The 17,082-nt window shown below is 32.5% G+C and overlaps 2 protein-coding genes across 2 annotated transcripts; one reads left to right on the top strand and one right to left on the bottom strand.

The window, feature by feature from the left end:
- Positions 1 to 945: 945 nt before the first annotated feature.
- On the top strand, positions 946 to 3,873 carry LOC130729116 (protein SRG1-like). Its single transcript, XM_057580747.1, has 4 exons — positions 946 to 1,270; positions 1,581 to 1,828; positions 2,668 to 2,995; positions 3,410 to 3,873. The coding sequence occupies exons 1-4, from the start codon at positions 1,013 to 1,015 to the stop codon at positions 3,650 to 3,652; spliced, it is 1,077 nt and encodes a 358-aa protein (XP_057436730.1). The 5' UTR covers positions 946 to 1,012; the 3' UTR covers positions 3,653 to 3,873.
- Positions 3,874 to 12,035: 8,162 nt separating this feature from the next.
- On the bottom strand, positions 12,036 to 12,773 carry LOC130718830 (uncharacterized). The gene has a single exon (XM_057569460.1). The coding sequence runs from the start codon at positions 12,771 to 12,773 to the stop codon at positions 12,036 to 12,038; it is 738 nt and encodes a 245-aa protein (XP_057425443.1).
- Between the last annotated feature and the right edge of the window lie 4,309 nt (positions 12,774 to 17,082).

The following is a 17,082-nucleotide window of genomic DNA, read 5'->3' as shown; positions in this document are numbered from 1 at the left end:
TGGGTTAATCATGACATAGAATGTAGATCGTAAATGCCCTAAAACCTAAATCCTAATTAATTTTTTTTTGTGGTCTTAACTTTTCAATGCATTTTTTCTTTTCTTTCACTTTGCTTTTTTTTTTATTGAAAAAATCAAAGTGTTAGTTTAAATTGTGCGATGTACAACGCACAGTGCTCTAGGATTCCAGACTGCGACAAGAATTTCATCTCTTATTCATTCAATTTCAAATTCAAGTTAAAGTCTATAATCTTTGCGCTCATTGTTGCACATCACACGGTTTAAACTAGCACATAGCTGTTTTAATGAAAGAACAAAAGTTAATTGAAAGAAAAGGAAAATTGCATTAAAAAGTTAAGATTACAAAGGAAATAAAAAAGTGGTTTTACAGGGATCATAATCATTATACTCCTCGATCGTTGTTTGTAACTTCAATGTAGGTTGAGGTGTAGGTGTGGGTGTAGGCATAAGTATAGGTATAGGTGTATGGATACATGTCGGTGATGCTTTAGATGTAGGTGCAGGCTAAGGTGTTGGTGAGGGTATGCATGTAGGTGTAGGCTTAGGTGTGAGTGTAGATGTAGATGTATGTATGCATGTGGGTGTAGCTTCAGGTGTAGGTATATTTTAAAGTACAAGTTTCCAAAGGGAACAAACCCCTTTTGAAAAGAGAATAAAATATTTTAAATTAAAAATCACTTCGGGGAAAGTGAATTTTTTTAAGTTGTACCAAAATCAAGATTCTGGTCTAAAAATTATTGAATAATGTTGTTTTCAGGTAGGGGGAAGGATGAGAGATGAGAAGAAAAGAAAAAATTAGAGAAAAAAAGGTATAAGATGTGATATATGATAAAAGAATAGAAATAAAAACTAAAATGTATAAAAATGAAGTGTATAAAAAAATGAGGGGTAAACATATCCATTTTTAAAGTTCTTCCTAACTTTATTTCTTTGACCTCAATTTGTAAATCACATTAACATCTTTCAATCCCCGACCGAACCTTCATTACTAATGGCAGAATCTCAATCTCTAGCTTCGGTGGAGTTGCAGATACTTGGAAAAACTGTTCAAGAGCTGGCCCTGAATCCTGAAAATCTGCCAAAAAGTTATATACACGAGCAAGGTGGTGCTGGATTTCGAGATGCTCTTCTACCATCTGAATCAGAGGGTATTCCGGTGGTTGACCTTCACCTCCTCACATCTCCATCCACGGCACAACAAGAGCTTGCAAAACTCCACTATGCACTCTCTACATGGGGCTGCTTTCAGGTCTGTGACTCTATAGTGTTCTATTAGTAAAAGTTCATGTCACTTAGGATTTGGTCAACACATGAACTTTCAGAAGTATAATCTCTATTTGAATACTTTATCTGTCCTAGTATGATTCGAATGGTAGAGAAACATACATAATCTCTACTCTGGGTTCTATTTGTCCTATATAATTGACAGAATCATAGAATAGAAATGTAATTAAATATGAAATAAAGAGGCATTTTCACAAATCCAAAAATGATATTCTCAATTTATTTATTTCTGGTACATGTTGGAATGATATTCTCTATTATTTTGTGGGATTCAGGCAATAAACCATGGTATGCCAAGCTCGTTTCTCGACAAGGTGAGAGAAGTTTCAAAGCAGTTCTTTGATCTTCCAAAGGAAGAAAAGCAAAAATATGCAAGGGAACCAAACGGTCTTGAAGGGTATGGAAATGATCAAATACTTATACAGAATCAAAGGCTTGATTGGACTGACAGAGTGTACCTGAAGGTGCAGCCTGAAGACCAGAGGAACCTCAAAGTTTGGCCCCAAAAACCCAATGAGTTCAGGTATAAATTCTTGTCACACCTAAGTACTCAATATTCTTAAACATGAAGTAACTAATAAAATGAATATAGCTCCACCAGAAGATTCTGCTGTTTTTAATACCGTTCTTCCAGAATTTGAGCAAAGAGATTCTTCGATCATGTGTGGTGGTGCAGCTCACACAATGGTGCACAACGAGTCCATCACGGGGGAGGTACCTATAAAAGACACTCCAATGCTCAAGTTAACAATAGATTTTACAGAGAATGCTCTCAGTCCATAAGAGCAAAGTGAAAGCAACTATGACAATGTTGTGACTTACATTGAATACTTATAGAGTTTGAAGTGAACAGTAATAAGAGTGTTTGACCTTTTCCGAGTTGTGGTATAGCTGACTTTCATGGTGTTAGCCTTGCTTTAGTGATTAGTGATCTTGAATCAGTAACCAACAACTTAGCCATTTGTTCAGCTAATTGGTGAGGCGAGTGAAAGTTTAGCATTTGGTCGACCTGGCCAATGAACTTGGCGTTCACTAGGTTGTGAGCCTCTTGGACCGACCAGGACCAGGATGATGGTTGCTTGAGCGGCCGCCAGGCTGACGAGATGAGATTCTTAAATAACCGTGAACTATTTCTAATTTTGAAATGTTATCATTTTTTCGGGCAATAGATAAGCAATTTCATCATTTTTCATGGCTTCAATTGATTTTGGATTCAAAATGAATTTTGGAGAAAGGCTTCTGTGAGTAATTTCTGGCTTTTAGAATTAATTTTAAGGGTAGAGAAGTTGATCCAAACAAGCTATCAATCTATGTACCTTTACGCAAACCGTATTGTTGATCTCACTGGATGTCTCAATGCAGGAGTACTATATTTGAGTATACCAAAAATCTAAAGCTGCTAACTGAAGTAACTTTGAAGGCCATTGCAAATTCATTGAACTTGGAAGAGGACTGCTTCGTGAAGGAATGTGGAGAGAAAGATACAATGTTTCTGAGACTCAACTACTACCCTGCATGTCCCATGCCTGACCATGTTCTCGGTGTGAAGCCTCATGCTGATGGATCATCCATAACTTTCCTGTTGCAAGACAAAGAGGTAGAAGGTCTCCAAATCCTCAAAGATAATCATTGGTTCAAAGTTCCAATCATCCCTGATGCTCTCGTGATTAATGTTGGTGATCAAATAGAGGTAATGAATGTTAACTAAAGATTCTAACATTCAGGCACACACAAGAACAGCAGAGAGAATTTTCCAATGCATTTTATACAGCAGTTACAATAACATGGATTGCGTGTGGAAGAGTTTATCTGAAATTATCTTATAGTAGAAGTGTTTATGCTAGTATTTGGGCAAGCTTATGAAAATAGCTCATGATATAATATCAACCTATTAGTTGTTTTAGACTTAGTTTCATAAGCTGCTCGGATTAGCTTATTTATGAATAACACTTATATTTACTTATAAGTTACTTTGAGTTTATTTCAATAGGTTTTAAGAAATAACTTATGAATAAGCATTTATGTGATAAGAGCTTATTGTCATTAGCGTTTAATTAAATTCTTTAACCAAACGCACCCTTAGTCAATGTGGCATGATTTGCAGATAATGAGCAATGGAATTTTCCAGAGCCCAGTACACAGAGTAGTGGTAAATGCAGAAAAGGAGAGGCTCACATTAGCTATGTTCCACATCCCGGATTCAGAGAAAGTGATAAAACCAGTGGAGAAGCTAGTGAATGAGTCAAGGCCAAAATTATACAGACCGGTGAAAGATTATGTTGGGCTCTATTTCCAGTATTACCAGCAAGGGAGAAGACCAATTGAAGCTTCCAAGATTGAACTTTAAATGAAGTAGAATACTTCTCGGAATTTAATTGTCCACCAAAGCATAATGAAAATGAAATAAAATGTTACCAAAACATCCAAGATATGGCTGCTAGTGCAAATTGAATTCAGAATTTATGTTGATTTGTATGATAATTTAGCCATGAGATACATAATTGCAGTAGTATATGGAGTTTGATCTAGCTTTTGTATTAAATTCGACCTTCTCTTTTTGTGATTCAACATGTATTCTCTGTATGGTAAATTACATTTTTTCTTCATATGAATAATATCAGCAATCCACTCTGGAAGACTCTGATTATGAATTTGGTTCCAAGAAAACCAAGTGCTGACCAAACCAACACCCTGCACCAATTACAATCCCTGATCACAAGCTCTAACGATATCTCTACACCTTCGCACCTTGGGCACGAGATCAGGCATTGAACACCTTTATGAAGTGTGCTTGGCAAGGAAGAATTTGAAGTTTTCATTATCAACAAAAAAAAGAATTTGAAGCTTCCCCAGCTGATTAAACACTGAAAATCCGAGCCTCATTCGCTGCCAACACTAGCACATCCTCCGCAACAGTACTCAACACTGGAATCTGAACTATTTGGGCTGCTTCAAAGGAGGAAACTATTTGTAACACAGTTTATTTGAAAAAATAATGAAATTTCCAAATGAGAATTGCTATTGAGTAAGAAGCGAAATTTACGAACAATTATAAATCTCACAGTGAGTCAGCATCTTTATTTTATTTTTATTTTTTTGTTACATGGAGGGGCATGACCCCGAAAATCGAAAGAACGCTAGCCTACAAGAGCATGAAGAGCAGCTAATGCATCTTCCACATCCTGGATCAAAATACTACGACACTCCATTAAGGGAGAATGTAACACATGAGTACCAAAACCAAACACATGTGCCGATTTTGCAAGACAATCCGCAGAGGAATTTGCTTCTCTCAGAACCGGGCTAAACTTGACTTCTATCCCCTATGGGACTGCATTGTGAATAGCTTGGACCAGCTCACGGTACGGATTAATCAGAGTACCAGTACTCGTCGAGTTTACTGCTGCTAATGCCTCTGCTGAGTCACATTCTATCACCACTCTTGGCTGCTTAAGGGCTCCTAGCATTTCCACTGCTGTACGAATGGCCCAGAGCTCCGCGAATAGCGGATTGGATGTGCCTAGCTGTTTGCAAAAACCTTGGATCCATCTGCCAGAACTGTCACGAGCCACTCCCCTACACGCTGACGCTCCATTCATCCATACCGACCCATCGACATTGACTTTTATCCAACCAACTGCAGGGAAAAGTCAACCTGCATTATGACTACTCGTTGGTCCCGTGGTATCATCAAGCAGAGCTAGATCATCCTCACAAAGACTTGCATTTATCCACCCTTGAACCTGTGCGTGATCCCACCTAGCATTGTTGAAGACAACATCATTCCTCATGCGCCAAATGCAATAGGTACTGATAGTGAAACGTCGTGTCCAAGCATTCTTATCCCAACCTTGTAAACCCCCTTTCATGTTCCATGTCACCCAACCTTGGAGATCCACAGAGAAGAAGGTTGAGCCCATACCACCAGGCAAAGACACGATCCAAACAGGCTTGATCACAGGACAATCACGCAGAGCATGCAACATGGATTCACACCATGTTCCACAAAGAGGACAAAGATCACTCTCGGCCAAGAGATTATGGAAACGTTTCTGGTTTACCATGAGACCATTATTGAGAACCTTCCATAGGAACATCTTGACACGCGAGGTTCCTTTCCAACGCCACAGCAGACGCCACAATGGGTCTGGCCCTGTGTCCTGCAAATGCTCAGTCAAAAGCTCATAGGCTGAAGCGGTGGTGTAAATCCCAGTCGCGGTTCTCCCCCAAACCGGTAGGTCTGGAGCTGAAGAAATACGACGAGGTAAGGAGGCTATAATTTCCTAGAACACCACATTCGGAACCAAATTAACAAAGCCAACAGTGTCATAATTGCCATTGGTTCCATAGAAAGCTGCCACCACAAGGTTCGCTGACTCCAGTGGAATAGGCTGAACCACCACTTCCGCTAGCAATATGCCAGACGCGAGCCACCGATCCTGCCATAATTGTACTGTCTTCCCATCACCAATCTGCCATCTTATCCCACATGAGAAATCCTCCCATGTATTGCGAACCTCATTCCAAATAGAGGATTCAGAAGCTCGATGATTAACTATAGGCAAAGCGTTATCCCCACAACCATATTTATGGCGAAGAACACGGGCCCATAGAGCATCAGGTTCATGAACAAGGCCCCAGTTGATCTTCATGAAGAGAGCTTTGTTGAATTCATGCATATGCTTCAAACCGAGACCTCCCTCCATCTTTGGTGAGCAAAATTTGTTCCACGCTACCTGGCTATAGCTTCGCCCCCCCTCATCAGCCCCCCAAATAAAACGACGTTGATCATTTTCTAATTTGTTGGACACATACTTAAGGAGCAGCATGGTTTGCATGCAATAGGTAGGAAGGGATGCTACCACTGACTGAGTTAAAGTCACTCTCCCAGCAAAGCTTAACGATGTCGCCTTCCAAGAGGCTAACCTCTGTTGGGAATTTCGTAGAAGAAAATCATAGGTTTCCCTATTCGTCCGCCGATGGAGGAGTGGAACACCTAGGTATTTAGTATTTACCTAGGTCTGATGTGAGGGAGATGCAAGCCTCTGAACTCAATTGTGATGCCCTGACATGGTGCACATTGTGGGAAACTAATAACCGAGACTTCTCCAAACTAACTTTCTGACCTGAAGCTATGCAGAAGTTCTCCAAACAGGATCTCATCACCTTAATCTGCTCACTAGAAGCTTCACCAAATAGGAGCAAGTCATCCGCAAAGAAAAGGTGGGATATTTGTGGCCCCCCACGTCTCAACACACTGGTTTCCAAGCACCACTCACTACCTCTTTCTGGATGAGATGAGCCAGGCGCTCCATGCACATGACAAACAAGTAAGGAGAGATTGGATCACCTTGTCTGATGCCACGGGAAGGGATGAAGGGTGTTGTTTTTGAGCCATTGAAGAGGACCTGGAAAGAGCACAAACTAACACAACTAATCAGTAAATTACAAAAATTCTGATTGAACCCCACCTCTGACAAAGTTTCATAGATAAAATCCCAGCTTATTCGGTCATAAGCCTCTTCAAGATCAACCTTGATGGTCCTCATGGAGTGGAACACCTCCTGGGCTATAACAATATTGTCGGAGCTATGTCTACCAGGATCAAAGCTACATTGCTTTGGAGATATCAATGAATTCAGTAGCGGTTTCAACCTGTTTGCCAATGCCTTCGTCATAATTTTGTACACCACATTACAGAGGCTGATTGGGCGATATTGCTTCAAGCATCTTTATTTCTAAAATCATGAAAACACACAATCATTTTATATTTCTTATATTTCGTTTCGGCAAGTTAAACATTTCTTATCATTTTTTTTTGTCAAAAAAAAATTATCTTTCCAAATAGGAAGTATCTTTAAGAATTTTATTGTGTTTGATATTTGATAAATATTTTAAGGCTTAAATACTCTAGGGGTCCCTGAAATTGTACCCCGTATCAAAATAAGTCCCTGAAATTTTTTTTTCCGATTCCAGATCCTTGGAATTGTTTTTTTAATCAGAATAAGTCCCTACGCCGGAGAAGACGGTGGTTGACGACGGCGGTCATGGCGGCGCTACGACCAGGGTGTTGGGCCGGCTTCGTCTCGTCCTCAGGAACTCAGTGGTGGTGGTCTCGTGGGCTGGTTCGTCACAGTTGAAGAGAAAAGGCCAGTCGCAAGTTGATTTCTTCTCGCCGGAATTTATGGAGCTTCTCGGTTTCTTCGTTTTAGCTTTGTTTCTTGCGATTTCTTCGCCCAGATCAGATATATGAAGGTCTAGGAGTGTTTTAAACATGTTATTTCATGGTTTGTGGAAACAATGAGGAGGCAACCACTGTCTTCTCCGGCGTAGGGACTTATTTTGATCAAACAAATTTTTCTAGGGACCCGGAATCGGAAAAAAAAATTTTCAGGGACTTATTTTGATACGGGGTACAATTTCAGGGACCTACAGAGTATTTAAGCCATATTTTAATTCTTGACACATTCTTTTTGGTGCAAACTAGGGTATCTACTGCCGACAACAGTAACTAATCCTCTTGCCATGAGTGGTTACAGAAAGTGGTAAGCACTTGGTCATAAAACTAGTGTAATAAGTTTTACATAAATTTTGAAAACAACTTTTAGAAAACATCACAATTTAAAATATAAATAAACTCATGTAACATAAGGACATTGATTTTAAAATTTATTTATGTATAAAATACTTATATATTTCAAGTACTAAAATTATTGATTAAATAAATTATAAAATTTAATAGAGAAAATATTGATTAAGCATTTATAGATTATTTTTTCAATAAAAAAATTGAACATATATTATGATACTTTTTTTTTTTGACAACATAACTCATAATCTCATATTATTGATTGCCATAATTTAGGCTAAGCAAGAAGATTCTTCAATCTGAACAAAACCTGCTCCTCTAAAGAGTACAAATGAAACCCCTCCCTATGACCACAAAAAGACTTTGAGATAGGGCCTCATTAAAACCTTCCTAGGAAAAACCCTGTGGGAAAAATCCTAGGTAAGGAAAAAGAGTACCCAAGTCTCAAAGAGGTCATCCATTATAATATTAAGTATCATAATATATGAATATAATATAATATATACATATATTATGATACTTAATATTACATATTTGATAATTATTAATTTAAAGTATTAATAATTCATTAAAAAATATATAAGTTAGTATTTTAGGCCGCACAGTGCACGTGCAGTGCACAATTTATTTTTTAATTTTAAATATGCATTTATAATAAATTATTATAAAAATAAATAAATAACATTTTACACATATACACTAAAAGTATACTTTTTAAAGTAAAGTTACATATAATAATTAATATTTAATATAAAATAAAATATATTTAAATAAATTAAAATTAAATTTATTAAATGATAAAATTTATTTTTTAGATGAAATAATTAATTTTTTAATTTACAAAATATTTTATTCAAATAGAATAATGGAATTCTCATTTTTGAATTTTGTTCTTTTGGAAGCATTTTAAATTAGTTACTGTCATCCTCATTTATTTTTTATTATATATTTAATATATTAACAAAATTATTTTCTTAATGGATATTTCTTACTTTTGATGATTACCCTGTAGTTAATCAGTACACTCAATCCATCAGATCTTTTTTTTTTGACGGCTCAATCCATCAGATATTATATATTGTAAATTTAGGAATATCAATAGTATATTCTTTAAGATATTTTACTACATTTTATGTGAGAAGAATTTTATATTTTCCTTCTTTTGGAAATTATGCTCTAGTTGTTTACGAAAAATATTTTATCGATTGATTTGATACTAGTGCTTTTTTATCCGCGCGTTGCACGGGGAATATGTCTATTGTATTTGATATATCGATTCATATTTTAAATTATAAATATTTAAGATGCTAAGAATATAAGAATAATCATAATAACGATGTAGATATTTAAAGAGCACAAATTTTGAAAAACACTGAAGTTAATAAACCAAAAGCTTTAATTTTTGCATGTGAGGTATAACTGAATTTTGTTTGTGAAGATGTATACTCGTGTTGCATAAAGGGTAATGTTTTTGTGTTTTAGATATATAACAATACATAAATATATAATTATTTTTTAAATTATTAAAAATACACTTAAGTTATAGAAAATGAATTTTATTTTTTTTAACTCGTACAAATTTTCATTTTCATGTAAAATGTTTCTCCCCGTGAGATCTCGTAACTCTAATTTGTTAGCACTAATAAACTCAGGTCATAATTTTATAGTCCATATGTATTAATATTTTGTATTCCTCGTACTTTTCTTACTATCAAATTATTATAGTTATATACTTATATAAATATACACTCTTTAAATTTTGAAAATAATACTAAAGTTAATTATATTAAATTTATTCTATTAAAATAATATCACTTAATTAGTTTAGAATATAATGATTGTATAAAAAAAGTATAATGATACTTTTTATATAAAACAAAATCTCACGTAGATAGCATTATAGTACTTTAAAATTAAAACTTACAATTGAAAATTATACGCAAATACAAACAACAACCGATTTTAGGTTTCAGAGCAGACTTATATGCAAATCATCTTACTCAATGGATTCTCATTTATCAGAGAAACAAAATCTTATAAATTTCATAAATCAATATAGATTTAAAATTTTCAAATTAGCCAAGATAGATTTGTTTTGGAAATGAGTTGTAGAAGAATCCCACCAAAACTATGAAAAAATCTAAATTGCAAGGTGAAATGAATCACACTACTTTTCCACATACCTGGATTAATAAAAAAAATATATATTTTCTATTGTTTTATATGCACAATATTTTTTTATTGATCTCAAGTTAATTATATTCTCATAAAAAATACCTTTTTAAATTTTAGATTTGATTAGGATTTAGATTGTTTATTTCTTGATTTTATCTTAATTTATTTTTAATTTATTTCTAGAGTATTAATTAAATTTTATGGTATTTTTAGTGAATTTTTCTGATTTTTATTTTATATGCACAATATTTTTTTTTATTGATCTCACCTTGCTTATGTTAGTCACTAAGACTATGTTTGTATAAATGTTCACATACATTCAAATGCACCTATATCTCAATCTTTGTTAGTAGTACATGCCTCAAATTAAAGTACGTACTTATGGCCATTAACCTTAAGATTTGGATAACACACTATAGTAAGATCTGGTTAGCCTAATTCATAAGCTTACAACATCAAAGAAACTTTTAATCCCCCCTTAAAAAGTGAGAACAGATGGAAAACAATTCACCTTTCATGACCAGTGAGAACAGATAAATGTTGAAATAACATACATAACAATGAAAAATAAATAAATGGGATGTTCATCTATCAATGTTAATTTTTTTTTATCAACAAACACATTAATACATAAACATTACAAAACAATAATAATGAAACATAGAATGGGTTAAAACATGATTTGGCGAACAAAAGACACTTCTAGAACTACATGAAAGAATCATTAAAATTGAAGAAGAAGGACTACCAGAGATATGAGGAAAATGATATGCCTTTGACTTTTGAGTGATAACAATTCTTAGTCTACAAAGCCACAAAGCATTGTTTTTTACATACCTGGAACAAAGAGGCTGAAGCAAGAAGTGAGAAACTCGTTTTTGAGTTTGAAGAACATGCACTTTCAAATCTCAATTGTGATTTCCCTCGGTAACCATAAAAAAAAATTCTCAATTGTGATGGGGATAAATTTATAATGAAAATTTTAATTGAAGTGAAGGTCCATGTTGTTTTTTAAGCATATATGATTTGAGGTTTGCCATGGTTGAGATGAAGAAGGGAGAAATAGAGAAAATTGTGTGAGTATTTGGAGATAGAGAACGTATGAAGGTTTTTTTTGCTCTTCTAACCCTTTTTATTTTCTAATATAGATTGATATTGATACTCTATATAAAAAACAATATTTTTTAGGAAGATTTTTTTAACAGAAACTATTTAACAAAGATACATAAAAACAAACAACCTAAATCCTAATCAAATCTAAAATTTAAAAAGGTACTAAATAAATATAGATAAAAACTATCAAAATCTAGCAAATCACAATAAAAACTCATAAAATTCTGAATTAATTAAAAATCCGAAAATTCAATAAAAATACCATAAAAATTAATTAATGCTCTAAAAATAAATTAAAAATAAATTAAGATTAAATCAAGAAATAAACAACCTAAATCCTAATCAAATCTAAAATTTAATGTGGCAAATAGGGCTAAGGTGGAAAAGCTGATGTGTAAATTATTAAATGAGAATTAATAGGTGGAAAAGCTGACGTGTAAATAATTAAGTGAGAATTAATCTCGGAGCGACACGTCACTAACTTGGCCTGTGAGAGCGACACGTCATGCTAGAAGTTGTTCTTTTCTAATATATATAGATTTTGCTCTATTAGAGTACTGCATATGTAAAAAAAAATGCTCTGTTACTACTGCCAGAACATTTGTGGTTTGCAAACGGTTGGATTAGGACTACGAAGCATAATAATATTTACAAATCATGTGAATTTTACATTTTTACTATGATATTTATTACTAAGAAAAATAAAGATAATGAGGTATATTAATCATGGCAAAGCTAAACAATACACGATTACACATTAATTTCAGATTGAATATATTGTCTTCTTATAGCTGAGAATAAAACTGATTGCACAAATTAAAAACTAATTCTGATAATTATAAGAAACTATTAACTAATTAACATTTAGCAACCGATAGAAAAACTCTAACTCATAGTCCCATCGACAATATTCACACGAGTCAATGTCATCATCATCGTCATCTAGCAATACCCATCTTCCTGTCTTCACTCTCCACCCTTTGCATGTGCTCTTGGATTTGCATATAGGGCTTTGGTTGCGCCTCAACAATGTTTGATTATTTTTCCACATAGAGTTCAATAATTGTTTCACTTTCTTTCTGGAGTCTACAACACACTTGTACTCCCTCATAAAACGCATATACTCAAATCCTTGTTTTCTCAAGTCATCATCTTCAGAGCATAATGAAATCATACCACATACATATTTTGCTTCCTTATGCCCCTTTTGAGCAGCTATCTTTAAGATCCTAAGACCGCCGGTCTTTGCATTTGGATAATTAAAATATTCTCGCAGCCCTTGTCTGAACAAACTCTCCAAATTGCCACATTCCTTGCAGCGATTCAAGAATGATGATGCTTTGTCATTAGGAAGCCATTGGATTAATGAGAACGTGTCTAAAGAAACTTTTCGCCAAACATAGCTATCTTCAGCAGCGTTTAGAAAATCCTTGCAACACATTTTGATGGTGTGAAAGTCAATAAATGAGTGTGAGGCCACGATTGCAACCACCTCTACTAATAAGTCTCTTGGAAGCATTTTTATGGCAGAACTTTTACGAGTGCTTCGTCTCTTGCTCGTTGCCCAGTTCACTAATCTTGAATAAGTCATGGTTGAGCAAGATATTGCTTGAGCTTCAGACAGAAAACTCTAAAAGTTTAGAACGATGTGTTGATTCATATATATATATATATATAAATAAAAGAATTAACGGTAAAGATTTAAAGTTATAATTATAGGAAAGAAGAAATAAAAAAATAATAATATATAGGAGCATATTTGAAGGAAATGCAAAGAATTGATAACCTGAACTTGAAAGCAAACAATAATCTTTGTTGAAAATTGTGACTTACAGTAGAGGATTTCACCGAAATTGATCTTCTCCAGCCAACGTCTCCAACTTTTCTCCTGCAAAATCTTAAAAGTTGTTTTCTATTATTCAAAAGCAAAGATTGCCTAATTATTTTCTTCTGACAAAGTAGTCCATTAGCTGGTTCTTTTATAGGCGCAAAAGAGGATGCAAATCGGGATTTCACCACCCATTGTAGTAATATCATGGTGTTTAATACTTTATCATACCAATTTTATACCAGAATGTATGCTTAGTTAAAATATTAAAGTAAATTAAACCAATATAAAGTCAATTGTTTTCACGTTCAAAAAAAAAGTCAATTGTTTTCTTTCTATATGAATACTAGTATTTATACCCGTGCCGATGCACGGGGGACATATTTCCAAGTATATAATAATTTGCTTTTAATATATAGAATTATTTATTTTGTATAAATGAAAAGTAAATGTAAATATTATTTTTTATTTGATTAATTTGTTTATGATATAATAATATAATAAATTGTATGACAAATTTCTCTCTCTCTCTCTCTCTCTCTCTCATGTATAAGTTATTCCAACAACTTGTTCATTTGGAAGCTGTATTAATCTATGTTGTAAGATTGTTATGCTGATTGGATGCTTAGAAAACTTGAATTTAGCGACTCAATAATTTATTTTACTTTCTCATCGTAAAACTTAAACATAAAAAAATATAAGCTATATATGTTCATTTATTCTAATTGTCGTCAAAATTTCATATATATATATATATATATTTAAACTTATGAAAAAAATTATAAAATTATATTGTTTGTTATTTTCAACTTGAAAATATTTTAAAATAAATGTTCTTTCCCGTGGAATTTATGTTTTCACAATCAAATTAAAATGGTTTCGTATATCTACTCTTAAAATTATTTAAAAGTATGGAAAAAGTACTAAAATTTTATTAAAACATTTTCTATTAGTTTCAATTTAAAGTATTTTCATGCAAAATGTTCATCATGTAGGAATTTTGTACTATATAATTAATAAATATAGACTAAATATGTTAATTCTTCTCTAATCCCTCGTGGGAGCCCTTTTACCACAGTCAAATTATAATGCTTCTGTATATATACTCCTAAATTATTTAAAAAGTATGGAAAATTTATTAAAATTGTATTATAATTCTTCTCTAATCCCTCGTGGGAGCCCTTTTACCACAGTCAAATTATAATGCTTCTGTATATGTACTCCTAAATTATTTAAAAAGTATGGACAATTTACTAAAATTTACTAAAATTGTATTATAATTCTTCTAATTATAATTCTTCTCTAATCCCTCGTGGGAGCCCTTTTACCACAGTCAAATTATAATGCTTCTGTATATATACTCCTAAATTATTTAAAAAGTATGGAAAATTTACTAAAATTGTATTAAAATATTTTCTATTAGTTTCAACTTAAAAGTATTTCCATGCAAATTGATCCTCATGCAGGAGCTTTTTACTATATAATTAATAAATATAGACTAAATATGTTTATTCTTCTCTAATTCTTCGTGGGAGCCCTATATTCCCAATCAAATAAAAATACTTATGTATATTTATTCTTAAATTATTTAAAAAAGTATGAGAAAATTACTAAATTATAACAAAACATTTTCTATTAGTTTCAACTTGAAAGTACTTTCATGCAAAATGTTTCTCATGTAGGAGCTTTTTACTATATAATTAATAAATATAGACTAAATATGTTTATTTTTCTCTATATCCCCGTGGGAGCCCTATATTTACAATCAAATTATAACTCTTATGTATATCTACTCTTAAATTATTTAAAAGTTATGAGAAAAGTACTAAAATTATAACAAAACATTTTCTAAGTTTCAACTTGAAATCATTTTCATGCAAAATGTTTCTTCCCGTATGAGTTTTTTAATATGTAACTTAAACATAAATAAATATAACTGAAAATGTTCTTCCCACTGTCTTCCCAATTTTCACAATTAAATTATATATTCCCTTAAAATCATTTAAAGATTCTAAAAACAGCATATAGCATAAACTTATGCAGAAAATTTTATCGAAAATGGCTGATAGATACCGTGGAAAATAGCACGACATATTTATCATAGTTTTATATATTTTATATCATAGTTTTATATATTTTATACTTCTAAAAATATTTAATTAGAACTCCACCAAAATAATAATATATAGGAGCATATTTGAAGGAAATGCAAAGAATTGATAACCTGAACTTGAAAGCAAACAATAATCTTTGTTGAAAATTGTGACTTACAGTAGAGGATTTCACCGAAATTGATCTTCTCCAGCCAACGTCTCCAACTTTTCTCCTGCAAAATCTTAAAAGTTGTTTTCTATTATTCAAAAGCAAAGATTGCCTAATTATTTTCTTCTGACAAAGTAGTCCATTAGCTGGTTCTTTTATAGGCGCAAAAGAGGATGCAAATCGGGATTTCACCACCCATTGTAGTAATATCATGGTGTTTAATACTTTATCATACCAATTTTATACCAGAATGTATGCTTAGTTAAAATATTAAAGTAAATTAAACCAATATAAAGTCAATTGTTTTCACGTTAAAAAAAAAAGTCAATTGTTTTCTTTCTATATGGATATATGATAAAGAATTAATTGCCTTGAATATCTTCTTTATCATACGAATTTTTTACCGGAATGTGTGTTTTTAGTTAAAACATTAAATCAAATTGTTTTCTTTCTTCTATGCATATAAATAATTTTACTTAATTGAGAGGACCCGTAGTCAATTATTTAATTAGCATTGTTTATTTAATAACAAACTTACCTTAAAAATGAGTCAAAACATCATTGGTCTAGTAATACATTAACTAATAAACTTGAAAACTTAAAATTATGGGTAATGAAATAGACAATAATTTAAGTTATTTCGCATGGGCTGAAATCTGGACCAAATAATAACTATCGGTTCTTTAAATTTTTTTGTCTAAAATTAATTAATTAATTTATCATTTGAATTTTATACCAAATATATTTTAGTTAAAAACATTAAATCAAATAAAGCCAATATAAAGTCAATTGTTTGCTTTCTTCTATGGAGTATGGAAATAAATAATTTTATTTAATTAAGAGGACACATGGTTAATTATTTAATTGAAAATATTTATTTAATAACAAACTTAATTACATTTAAAAAAAAAAACTTACCTAAAAATGAATTGAAACGTAAAGTGCTTTTAAATTGTTCATAATGTAGCATTTTTTAGTAAATTGACTTTTTTTTGGGTTACATGGCGGGGCTAAGCCCTGAAAAGACTAGGCACTAGGCGCTACAACAGGCCAAGAAGAGGTGCCCTCATCCATGTCCAAAGACATCCAGCGGTAGCATCCCCCAAACAGGGACAAGACAACATGGGTGCCCAACGGAAACTCCAAAGCAGAACTTAATTGCTAGCCAATTCACAACTCGGTTCATCTCCCTTTCCCTCTACACAAAGCAAACTCTCATGCCTCCATGGAAATTAATACCACTCCTGATAGCCTCAACAATCTCCATGAAAGGGCCCTTATGCTCTGTTTGGATGTCGAAGTGAAAAAGAGTGGAAGAAATATAAGTGAAAATAATATAAATGGAAAGAATATAAGTGGAAAATGAAGTGATTTTGAAGTTGTTTGGATTTGATAAAACAAATGGAAAAGTAATAAAAAAATTATAAGAATGAGATGAGAGAGATTAGATATTACCATTTACCCTTATATATTTGAATACTTTATTTAGAAAAGTAATATTAATTTAATTTTAATTGATTTATTATAATATAATTGTGGCAATGATCTGTTTTAAGAAAAATATAATATTTAAATATAAATTATGATTATTTTAATTTTTCCCCAAAATTATTATTTTTACTGTTTAGAGTGCTATTAATAAAAATGCAATGTTGGATGTGTAATTTAAAATTTAAACTAGTTCAAGATATTATTGTGGCTAAACAAGTAATCTAACACAATGGCCACTCTCTCTCTTGTTTTCATGCCAAAGGTGGTGGGAAACCTCACACAGCCCTATTGATGTACAGTTCTCCTTCCCCACTCATTT

Source organism: Lotus japonicus, chromosome 1 (assembly GCF_012489685.1).
Source record: "Lotus japonicus ecotype B-129 chromosome 1, LjGifu_v1.2".
Lineage (NCBI taxonomy): Eukaryota > Viridiplantae > Streptophyta > Magnoliopsida > Fabales > Fabaceae > Lotus > Lotus japonicus.
Note: the sequence above shows the minus strand (reverse complement) of the source record. Positions and strands in the feature narration are given on the sequence as shown.